Below are 12,440 nucleotides of genomic sequence, written 5' to 3'. Positions count from 1 at the left end.
TAATAAGAATTAAGCTCATTAAATAAAAATGACTGCATTGGTGAGAAGGTAAGTTGTTTTATTATTATTAATCCAAATATAATTATAGATAAACTGAGACCAGTTTTGAAACACGACACACATTTCCTGTCTGTGTATATAGCACACAAATAATACAGACGTATTCCACACCTGAACAAACCATTCTTAAAACTTTAAAAGTGAACATCTTAGCTTATGATTTAAATACAGTACATGTTTTTGGTCATGACCTCTTTGCGTTTCTTTTCATGGCCAACAAGATATTCAATTCCATGTCACCATTTTCCTTGTGTACAGTAGTGATACACAGTTTGTCACAGACTATTAAAATAAGACTATTGTATACACCTGTGTAATGGAGTGAGCCTACACTACAAAAAATACGTATGAAAGTACACATAAGGAACATGTAATTATACCTTAACTATATCCTTAAGTGACTTGAAGCAGGTAATACATTTCCTTTTAAATGCCACTTGCAATATGGACTCTTGATGACATGTGAATTTGAAAATGAAAAATACATTTTTCAGACTCAAAATGTCAATTTCTTAATGTTTACTTTAAAAAATGATTTCTAAGTGGGCAACCAAGTACATTAGAAAAACTCAGATTCAAGGGTACTGCCATTAAATTATTTCCCATAGTTCTGAATTTAATGCTATTTTAAAAATGCTACTTGGATTTTTTTTCTACACTGCCTATAATCCAGGTCATTAAATTTAAAACCATAGGAAAGGGAAACTCTCCTACACTGCTGGTGGGAATGTAACCTAATTCAACCATTGTGGAAAGCAATATGGAGGTTCCTCAAAAAACTAAAACTAAAAATAGCATTTGACCTGGGAATTCCACTCCTAGGAATTTACTGAAAGAATACAAGTTCTCAGATTCAAAAAGACATATGCACCCCTATGTTTATTGCAGCAATATTTACAATAGCCAAGATATGGAAGCAACCTAAGTGTCCATCAGTAGATGAATGGATACAGAAGTGGTACATATACACAATGGAATACTATTCAGCTATAAGAAAGAAACAAATCCTACCATTTGCAACAACATGGATGGAGCTGGAGGATATTATGCTCAATGAAATGAGCCAGACGGAGAAAGACAAGTACCAAACGATTTCCCTCATTTGTGGAGTATAACAATGAAGCAAAACTGAAGGAACAAAATAGCAACAGACGCACAGACTCCAAGAAGGGACTAGTGGTTACGAAAGGGGAGGGGAGAGAGGGAGAAGGGGATTGAGGGGTATTATGATTGGCACACATGGTGTGGGGGGGATCATGGAGAAGACAGTGTAGCACAGAGAAGGCAAATAGTGACTCTGTGGCATCTTACTACACTGATGGGGTATGGGGGGGACACGATAATAGAGGTGAATGTAGTAACCATATTGTTTTTTCATGCGAAACCTTCATAAAAGTGTATATCAATAATACCTTAATAAAAAAAAAAGAAGAAAAGAAAAATACTAAGAAATTTCAAGGACCAGCCCAGGACATCCATCAACAGATGAATAGGAGTTCCCCAACCCAACTCTCCCCCGCAAAAAAAAATAAAATAAAATAAAATAAAACCATAGGAAAGCCTTTATGAAGATCCTGAATTGTATTTCTCATTAAAGAAAAGAAATGGCTTGGTGAGTCATGTCCTTAGACCTCTGTAGAAGAGAAAGAAGAGGGCTATTGTCAGTCATTTTGAAAGTTAAAACTCAGCACTTAATGTGATTTGGATGACTTTAGGAGAGGATTTTTATGGACTTCAGTTCCTCTGAGCATCCTGCGGGCAGTGAGAACACAAGACTTCTGATCTTCTAAACAAAAATCATTATCAAATGGATTTATTAAAGAGCTCTGCAGAACAGACTGCAATCATGTGTATACAGCTACAATTGGCTTCCGTGGGAATTATAAATGGCTTTAGCTGAGGGTGCTTTCAATTGATCAGAGTAAAACAATATGAGGCTTGTAACAAATGTACAAGAAACTAAAATCAATGAGTAACTCTACTATGAAGAATCTGTTTGCCTTTTTTATGTTACAGTTTGCTTGTAAAATTTATGTACTTTTTAAAAAATGTGTTTCTCTTTTAACACTGTTTAAAAACTCCAGCATTCTCATATAAAAGAAAAAAAGGACATACATGCCCTTGGCAAATACCTGTGAACAAATAAATTAAGAAAAGAGATGGGGGCCACTCCTGTAATAATTTTCCATCAGAGATAATGTTTTATCTTAAAGCTCATGCATTTATTTTTAAAGCTCATTTAATTTCTTAAAACTTACAATTTATTTGCATATTGACTTAAAAGCTGCTTCACCATCCATGCTATTATCAATCAGACAAAAAAAATCTATCAAACACCCACAGGATGCACAGATTTATCTTTGAAATGGTGTCATGGTGTTAATCTGTCCTAAGACTAGGAGTACATTCTTTTAAAGAAGCTATACTACATTGAAAAAAAAGTATTATGATTTTTCTGGGAGGAAAGGTTGCTAAATAGTGCAGCAAATTCCTCAGAGAAGCCACAAGATCACCTCTGACGTTTGTTAAGCAACAACTCCCTCAAGTCTAAAATTTATGGGACCAGCAGTATACTAAAGTTCCACAATTCTCACACACATCTATCCAGGATTCAGGGAAGATGTTCCTCAGACTTTTACATCTACTTAAAATTTGAAAAGTACAGAATGAAAAAATCTAGAATGTTTCAAATAATCTTAAATAGCAATCCTATGACAATTATAAAAATTGCAATTTCAAATGCAGAAGCTTAAATGTACAACTTCACAGTACAATTATTTCCAAATGTGATCAAAAACTTTGAGGAAGAGCTTCTTTCATAAATTCCTCGAGGACGGCTACCACATTTTTGGCTTCAGGCATTTCTTCATGTTCCACTTTAACAATCTTCAAAAGGATATCTCCACTACCACAGTTCTTTAGGAACATGTAACATTTAAACAAAGCATAATGACTCATTTCTGCCTGTCGGATAAATCTCTTCAAATTATTTGTGTCTTGTATGGCCTAGAACAAGATTACCCAGTTAAGTATGTGTTTAGTGAGAAAATCATGAAGCCTGAAACATATCTCTCCAACAGAGAACTAAACATATATTGCTGAAATGTTGGCTTTTTATTTAAATATTTCCATCATTTTATTGCTAATATGCTTTGCCCTTAGTAGAAAATCTCCTACATAAAAATATTTTTAAAACCTCCTCAGTTAGGTGACAACTCTCCTCCCCACCAGAATTTTGAACCCTTAGACACTAACCCACCTTTTTGTGCTTTCCACCTAAGATACATCACAAATTACAAGACTGATGTCTCTTAAGATATAAGCAAGTATTCAACCCAGTTAATTGGAAATGCAATGATACATATGCAGTATGCAGAAGCCACTGAAAAATATAAAGTAAATGCCTTCAGAGGAGTCTAGGATTTCTAGGACATTCTAGTCACCACAACTGTAATGCAGATTTGTTTTTCTGTCCCTGGTATTAACTAAAGTTCAAACAAAAATTCTATGTGGAACTTGGCACACGGTCAATTACTTACCTTTAGTTTAAAGTTCTCTAGTATTTGTCGAAAAAGAAAAGGGTTACCTCCTTCAGCACCATTCAAAAAAGCCTGCATCCAATCCTCACAAAACCGATTACTTCCTATATTTTAGAAAAACTGAATAAATAAAAATGAAATCCTACAAAGCGTAAGACATTTATTCTTTCCTCCTATTTATATACTTATTTTTATATTGTGGTGTAACTGACATATATCCTACTAGCTTCAAGTGTACAACATAATGATTTGGTATTTCTATACATTGTAATATTCATTCTTTATAAAAATGCTTACAATGAATTTTTTAAGACTTCTATACAGGTCTAAAAAAGAGTATATTTACCACCTGGCTAAGAAATGCCACAAAGGCTGAAGATTCTGTATACTTCTTCGCAATCACATTCCCCTCCTTTCTCATCAGAAAGGATTATCATTACCATGTATTTTTTTTAAACTTCTGACACATACTTTTATAATCTCTAAACCCTATATAGTATTATTTTGCATATGTTAAAACTTAATGTATTTTTCTTTAATTGCTGTTTCACTAAATGGTATGTTTGTGAGCTATACTGAGACATGTAGCACTAGCCCATTCATGTTTGCTGCTATAGTATTCCACTGTGTGAATAGAGCGGTTTATCTATTTTCCTATTGATAAGGCATTTAAGTTGCTTCTAATTCTTTGCTATTTCAAACAATGCCTTTATGAACACTTTTGTATTTGTCTCTTTATATACACATGCAAGAGTTTCTCCATATACCTAGGAGTGAAATTGCTAGGCAATTGCTAGGCAAAACATGATATGATTCCATGTTTTTAAAATTGCTATTGTTTGTGATGAGTTTGAGATAAACATCTAAAACTGCAGGAGGCAGGAAGGACAAGTTTGTATCATTTACTCTTAGTGCAAAAACAGAGACTTACAAGAACCCTGGGAAGGCTGCCTCAGAGATCGTGGCTCACCTGCATTGCAGAACTGAGGCTGGGGGCTACTGCAGTCGATGATCACAGCTTTACGCTGCTCCTCCGTCATGGCCATGCACAAAGATGTCATGGTGCCTTCCTGAATAAGACCTTGAAGACTAGCGACACTCAGAAACCTGCCACACAAACAAGTCCTTTACCCAAACAGTATTGCAAGATGGGAGGGAGAAAGCAAATTCATTTTGCACTAAGGGGTTTTAAAAATGTAAATGTCAGGCTTGCAGTAGAAAAGGTTCTCTCTTTTCCAAACTGTTTTTTTACCTGTTAATGTCTCTCTTTGTTTTTTCATCTGATTCTTTAACCTCAACAGGAGTATAACTCAGAGCCTGTAAGAGAAAAATAAGCCTAACTGATACATGTATTCTAATTTTCTTTATAGAGCAGCTACTCATGACTAAACATCAACTTCCCCAACAACCCCCCCCCCCCACCGACTAGCTGATGTTTGAAGGGCACCGCCCCGGAGCTCTCCAGAGCCTTGTTCAGCTGCTGCTCACTCATAGATTGAAACCTGGCTTTACCACTCTGGTATCATGGGACCATCCAGTCTCGGCTGCATCTACGCACCACATATTTAAATGAAAAATCTGGCCATTTACTCAGTCCTTCCCCATTGTCTGGATAGTTTAGTGAACTTTTCATTTTTTTAATCTGGACATTTTTATAATGGTAAAATCACTTTGGATTTTTGTTTTCCTTCTCAAATGATTTTGGAAATTACATCTCTCTCAGATCACCTCAAAAAGTAATTATTTTTAATAGTTTTATTCTATTAGGAAGACTCAGTATTTGCAATTCTACCTTAGTAATGTAACTCTCTAGATCTGAGTAAATAGATTGTGGTCTATCCTGACTGCAAACTTAGTTTGAATGAATATTCAGGGAAGGGGGGATTAATGTTCAGAGAGAATGTCTTTAAAGAGCCCAAACTCTGCCAAAGTGATTCTTGATTCAGATACTTTTATTTGGGCAGTACTTACGGCATGTAGCAGAAAGGTAAGCTTCTCCTGAAAGAGAAGAACCACCCTTTGGATTGGACATACAACATCCTCAAACCAGCTGCTCAGGTAGGACTTGATGTGGTTTTCCAGGCCCCTTTCCTAGATCAAGAAAGAAAGTCATTTGCCTTCACCCTAGTGAACTTAATATTTTCTTTACTATACTCTTGACACCACCAGCTCAAAGAAAAGAGTTGTAATATAACTTTCTTGGGCTTTGTTGGGACAGATTGGGGATTACCTCTGTCCTAAATTTCTTAAAAACACACTAAGACATGCATTATTATCAAACTAAAGAAACTTAATAGGGTTCCACGCTGTTTCTTGATTGGGAGGTGTGGACACATACCCATCTCCCCCACTACACTGTGGACCCACTGGAGATACTCTCTTTATCCTCATCTCCCCAGCACCTGGTACAGTATCTGGAATGTCCACATATGAGCTTACAAAGTGCCTGCTGAATGACCGAAGGAATGTAGGCAGTTCATTCACACTCAAAATGTGAATAGGAAAGGATACGAGTTAACTCACCAAAGCACTCAAGCCCATTCCACTTCTTTTAGACATGCTGCTATGAACACATCTGGTCTTCTAGATTATGCTGCTGTCTGGGGACTAGTGGAATCGCTCCATTCTGGGGAAGTAGCTACTAGATTCACCCCTGGCTCACTCCTATGTTATCCTTTCCTTCCCTACAGTGCCTTCTAAGTGCGTGACAAGTAAAAGGAATTATTACCACATCTAATGGGTAATAATTTATAAGAATTATGACTTGAACAATTGTCACAAGCTGAATGTGTAGTTTTAATAAAGATATGGATAAATTAATATGGATATATCTAATTCATAAAAGATTAACAAAAAATGAATGTTCTAAAAATCTTTGATGGTGAGTTCAAAGACAGTCATACCATTGCATAGCATGTCTCTGGTGCCAGAGACTTCGTTGACCATTAGTTCTCATCAGAATGTAAATCATATGTGCCCAGAAAGCTGGAAAAGAGCATGCTCTTCTTCACTTGGCATATTACCATATACCATTGAATTTAATGAATTTTTCATGGCTCAGAAAGTCTTGTGGAACTTACAGCACTTATAAGACTATATTCCCTGCTTCCCTTAACAAGCACATTCCTACACCCCAAAAAGTAGCACATTTTTTCAATTTAGGTATCTTTGTGTCCACCTGTTTCATTTGACAAGTATAAAAACTATTAAATTCATCATCATACCTCACAGTTCATGTTATTTTTCAGTCCTTGAATGTATTTGTCCAATTCAAGCCTGAAAGTATATTCTTAAGGAAGCAATAAGGGATGAATCAAAACAGTGTTTTTTATCTCCCAGTAGGAAATAAAAATCTCTCAAATAATGCAAACTACAAATAAAAATAAGCCAAGATAAACTGGTCATATGAAGGTATGAAATTCAAGTAAATACATAAGGGGTAGAAAAGCGTTTGAAGGTTGGTAGTAATACTCCTCCACTTGCCTTCCCACATTTTCCTTCCTGAGAGCCTCAAAAAAGACCACAGAAAGGATATAGCTCAAGTCCTTTTTCAGATCCTCCTAAAAAACAGACCACATACTCTGAAGGGTTATGTTCAGGGTCCTTTGTTGCTGTTTCAGTAGGCAGTTTTTCTTGTTGGAAAAGACAGTAATAACAACCAATGTGGTAACCAGGAATTCTAGAAAAGAAAGAAAAATGTAAAATGTATTATCTTGATAACTCATGCATTTAATTTTGTGGACTAGTCTGAACCCTGGTCATCTTCATCTGGCAATACTGGTAGATTGCCAACTAGGTCAGAACCTCCCAGACTTCTTGGCTTACTCCTAACAGCAGAGGAACATGAACATATACCATTATGGGATTTAGCTAAAGCAGCACCAGCCCAAACTCTTTTGATGTGACCAGCCTTGGTGACCTTTACTTCTCTGAGTTTATTTCCTCATTTGCAAATGGAAATAAGAGTATCTGCTCTATCATCCTTTTGCAGGAAGAATGGCGTCAAAAGTTCGTGAAAGCACTTTACAGACTGTAAAGTATACAATTTTAGTTTTGTACTCTTCGAAATTCAAGACTAAATATAAATAAGTACACTTCGGAGGCAGAGTCTCTGCCATTCAACTGATTCCATTCCACAAATGTTTATGGGCTCAGGCTGCCAGAGAACAAAGATGAACTTTGCAGGTCCAATAGGAACTGATTTTTTGGAGTTTCTTATCACTTCTCATATATAGCTTAGAAATAAAAACTCAGGACACAGCATATTTTCCACTTACCTCAGCTCCACAGATGCAACATTACCCAGTCCTTCAAAGACTGCTCCCTTAGAAAGACGCTTAGCAATGAAACTGCGCAGCTCCGGCTCCACTTCCGGTGCTAGATTAGTATCCGCCAAGGAGAGGCTTGACAAACAGAAGACACACGTTCCTTAACAGTGGACTACTGTATTCCCACCCCATCAGAATATTACTGAAGCTAGAGTGTTTTCAAGGACTTGAAAAAGCCTGCTATATGACTGTTGGAGAAGCTTTAGTAATGCATGTCACCAACTGTGAGCTACCTCATCAAAGAGTTTAAAATACTATCTTTCCAGCTCATTCTCTAGTATTATGACTCCACTGGGCTCCCCCATCCAGTGACCCTACCTCTTTTCCATTCCCTCAAGATTCTCATCTCTGCACTCTCCTCCTCCCTACCCAGCTTAAATTCCAGTCAATCATTATAACTACTCTCCTGTGCACATCTTCATTCAACCCCTTTGGTTTTTTTGTTTTTTTTTTTTTGCCTTACTGTACTGGTTAGCAAAACTTCAGCGCTGGTTTGTCCAGCTCTCCACCTACTCTATACCTGCACCTTTGCAGTTGACTCTGGTTAGACGAAAACCCACATCCAGTGTAGGATCTCATTTTAAATTACTGATCATGAGCCTCAAGTGGGCTCTTACTGCTGCCCAGCTATTACTACGTTTCTTGGTTCACTCCTCTCTTACATTGCCATTTCATGCCTCTTCTCCTTTCCTCAGTTCTCCAACTACCTACTACCCATGAATAAACATAGATTAGCAATCATTTTATGAGCTCAAAATAAAAATTTCAGGTTCACTTACGTTAGAATATAAACAGAAACTATAACTTGAATATGCAGAAAGAACGGTCTTCTATCACCAAACTTCCCACTAGAGAATATGAACCCAATATTTCTGAAGGTCTTTTACTTTATATTATGGAAAATTTAAAACATATAAAAAGTAGAAAGGATAGTATAATGAACCCACATGTACCCACCACCCAGTTCTAACAATTATCAGCTATGGCCAATCTTGTTTCATCTGTGGCCCCATGATGTCCATACCTTCCCACCTTCCAGATTTACTTTGAAGCAAGTCCCAGACATCATCCATAAATTTATCACTAGATATTTCTAAAAGATGAGGACTTTAATGTGTATGTGTATATATATATATATGTGTGTGTGTATATATATATATACACATATACATATGTATTTATGTATAACCACATTATGACATCTGAAAAATTCCTTAAATTATCCACCATACAGTGAACATAATGCTTCTGTTTTATACACTACTTTGCATCAAGTTGAAAGGTTCATTCATTCATTCACTTACTAAATATATGTTAAATGTCTACTCTAGGCCAGGTTCCACTCAAGGTTCTAGGTAGGTAGACATCAATGATGGAGTTTACATTCTAGTGTGCAACAGAGTATGCTATGAAAGGATATTCAAAGGAGAAACGGGAAGAATTTAAAAGTTCTTGATACCTACATGATACTGAATATTTACTGGAGTTTCAATAAAGAAACTCAGAATAATTCTCACCAGGGGCACTATCAATACTGGGGCTGCCCAGCCTTGAAGGAATGAACTAATGAGGAAATCAAGGTGTGGCTCCTTGGGGACAGGTAGGCTTGGTGATTTGACTCAGAGAAAGCAAAGTGTAAATAGGCACCCACTGACACCTGCAGCCAGAGGTGCCTGGAAGATAAAAGCACATGCATGGGTCATGGTCAAACTGTTTTTACCTGAAATCATCACTAGAGGGGGTTTCTGCATTTGTGCCACTTGGGCTTCCATCATCACTGTCCCCTCGCTGCTGTGCCAGTCTGCATGCCACAAAAGCAATACAGCTATCAGTTATGGGCTCTCCACAACACACACACCGCAAGCCGGGAAGGGGCGAATAGTCAACTAAATACTGCAAGGTAGAGACGCGTGGGTCCTCCATTGCCTATCCTTGTGGCAGGGAAAACCCATAAAACAGGGCTGACAAGAGCCCCTTCTCTCTCCAGGCCACCTAAGTAGATTAAAAATCCAGAGGAGTAAAGGAAATATCCTCTAAAAAAACAGACTTTACAGGGCCAAGAGAGCCCCAGGAAAGTCTGCCCAGCCAGGGAGAGGAAAAAGAGGCATCAAGGACAGAGAATACCCAGAAGGTGGGGCTGGGGCTGGGGATGTGTGAGGGAAATGGAAGAGAGGGGAGATAATGACAGGAAGGATGGGGGATGGAAATTGACATTATGGAGCGAGTCAGGCACTGCGCTAAGCAAAGGGCAGGGGCGGCGACCGTAAGGGGCTGAGAAGATGGCAGGGGCGGCTGGAGCGAAAAGACTTGGAAGGACCGGGCAGAGAAGTCCAGGATGGTGGCCCGGAAGATCAGCGTGAGGGGAGGGGGGCCCTTCGGGCAGAGAGACCTTAGCTGGGAGAAGAGAAGACGCCGTTTGCTAGCGGCCAGGCCTCAGGCCCAGAAATGGGAGGCGGGGGCGGGACAGGGCCACAGGGGCTGCCGAGCGTTGCACCTGCTTCCGCGATAGCTGTAGAGACAGTAGTGGCTGCTGGGCGGCGGCTCGAATCTCCGCTCCTCGGCGGAGCCACCTTCCTCGCTGCTCTCTAGCTCCTTTTCATCCCCATCCAGTGATTCCTGCAAGGAGGGGAGCATCGCGGCGGCCGGCTGGCGGCCCTGTGTCCCCGCCAACACGCTCCCCAGCTGCCGTACAGTCCTTGGTGGCCGGGCTCGGTCCGCTCCCGGCTCTCGCACACCTGCGTTCCGCTGGCGACCCCAGGTTCCCTGGCCAAGAAGCTGGCCTGGAAGGGCTTTTCTCCCCGCGGGGGCCAAATTATCTTTACGGAAAAACTTTTACCATTTCTCCTTAACTCTATTTTCTCCTCTGCCTATCGTTTAAGACGTGTAGGAGATTTACTGTGTGATAAAGATGGTATAACTAGCTAGTCGCACGGAAAAGAAGAAAGCTGCCTCCTGTCGGCACAGGAACACGCAAGTACATGTACCAGTTTGATCAAAGATTTAAGAATTTAAAATGATAGCCCCCTCTCCCAAAAAAGGCGAAAGTACAGGAGAATTTTTTTTTTTTTAATTTCTAAGCCCTTTCTAAACAATAGCAAAACACTTGGAAGATATACAGGATGTAAATTGGTGCAGCCACTGTGGAAAACAATAGGAGGCTCCTCAAAAAAACTAAAAATAAAAATACCATAGCACCCAGCAATTCCACTTCTGGGAATTTACATGAAGAAAATAAAATCACTACTTCAGAGAGAGATGTGCACACCTATGTTAATTGCAGCATTATTTACAACAAGATATGGAAGCAACCCAAATGCCCATCGACAGATGAATGTGTAAAGAAAAGGTGGTACATACACACAATGGAATATTAGTCACAAAAAAAAGAAGTGAATCTTGCCATTTGGGACAACATGGATGAACATAGAGGGTGTGATGCTAAGTGAAATAAGCCATGCAGAGAAAGACAAAAGCCATATAATTTCACTTATATGTGGAATCTAAAATCCAAAACTAACAAAGAAAGAAATAGGCCCATAAATATGGACAACAGACTGTTGGTTACCGTAGGGTAGGGGTGAGAATGGGCGAATAGGTGAAGGGGACATAGAGGTACAAACTGCAAATTGTAAAATAAGTTAGTCATTGGAATGGAAGTACAACATATAAAATATAACCAATAATACTGTAATATCTTGGTGTGGTAAGAGGAGGGATTACACTTACAGTGACAAGCATCTAGTAATGTATATAATTATTGGGTCACTATGTTGTACATCTGAAACCAATAACAACATTGTATATCAACTTTATCCCAATTTTTAAATGTGAGGGAAAAAATGATACAGGAAAAGATCAATAAATCTGACTAGGTAAGAACTAAAGCTTACTGTGGCCCAAAGTCAAAACACAAATGACCAACTAGGAAAAATATAATAGATGAAGGGCTGTCATTTGCCAATTAACAAAAAAATAGAAATGGGCAGTTCACAGAAGAAACAAAAATGAAGAATACAAGAAACTGGTCAACTTCAAGTAAAATCGATAGTATATTATACTACTTTTCACCTAGCAGAGTAGCAGAGATTTAAGTTTGATACTACCCTGTGTTGGGGTAGGGAAGGAAGCAGTAGTTTTCATAAACATTGAAAATTTGACAGGAATAAAATTAATGGACATGCTTTGTAAAGAAATTAGAAAATACCAATATTTCAAATGTACATACCCTTTGCCAATCCATGCAACACCAGGACATCATCAAACAGATACACTCATATTAGTGCAAAAATACATGAGCCTATAGATATTCCTTGCAGCAAAGTTTGTAATGATGAAAGACGAGACATAATCTGAATGTTGGTCAATAGGGAACTGATTAAATAAGTTATGGTGGTAGGCTCTCTTGTCCCTTCCTGGCATGAGCCAGGAGCTCTATCCTCTCACTTTATCTCTAAATAAAAGCCTTTGCCTTTGTTGGCAGCCGCGCTCAGAAAATAGCGCCCAATGCAGGGCA

General features: G+C 38.5%; 1 protein-coding gene across 4 annotated transcripts; it reads right to left on the bottom strand.

The window, feature by feature from the left end:
- Positions 1–41: 41 nt before the first annotated feature.
- Positions 42–10,795, bottom strand: C4H17orf75 (chromosome 4 C17orf75 homolog). 4 transcript variants are annotated; one of them, XM_073235217.1, is made up of 10 exons: positions 10,422–10,795; positions 9,648–9,728; positions 7,877–8,002; positions 7,135–7,278; positions 6,824–6,881; positions 5,571–5,690; positions 4,852–4,916; positions 4,570–4,706; positions 3,600–3,703; positions 42–2,976 (listed from the first exon to the last, which is right to left on the bottom strand). In XM_073235217.1, the coding sequence occupies exons 1-10, from the start codon at positions 10,559–10,561 to the stop codon at positions 2,851–2,853; spliced, it is 1,101 nt and encodes a 366-aa protein (XP_073091318.1). In that variant the 5' UTR covers positions 10,562–10,795; the 3' UTR covers positions 42–2,850. The 4 variants fall into 4 exon arrangements, with proteins under 4 accessions (XP_073091318.1, XP_017511907.1, XP_017511905.1 ...); XM_017656418.3 differs by having other exon boundaries at positions 42–1,693; positions 10,422–10,791; XM_017656416.3 differs by having other exon boundaries at positions 42–3,066; positions 10,422–10,779.
- Between the last annotated feature and the right edge of the window lie 1,645 nt (positions 10,796–12,440).

Source organism: Manis javanica, chromosome 4, assembly GCF_040802235.1.
Source record: "Manis javanica isolate MJ-LG chromosome 4, MJ_LKY, whole genome shotgun sequence".
NCBI lineage: Eukaryota > Metazoa > Chordata > Mammalia > Pholidota > Manidae > Manis > Manis javanica.
Note: the sequence above shows the minus strand (reverse complement) of the source record. Positions and strands in the feature narration are given on the sequence as shown.

Excerpts from the sequence above, each read along its gene's own strand:
- C4H17orf75 (XM_017656416.3), bottom strand. The coding sequence starts at position 10,561 with ATGCTCCCCTCCTTGCAGGAATCACTGGATGGGGATGAAAAGGAGCTA. Across the intron at positions 8,003-9,647 it reads CCCTCTAGTGATGATTTCAG|CCTCTCCTTGGCGGATACTA; the intron begins GTAAAAACAGTT and ends CTGTTTGTCAAG. Across the intron at positions 7,279-7,876 it reads GTTGCATCTGTGGAGCTGAG|AATTCCTGGTTACCACATTG; the intron begins GTAAGTGGAAAA and ends TTTCTTTTCTAG.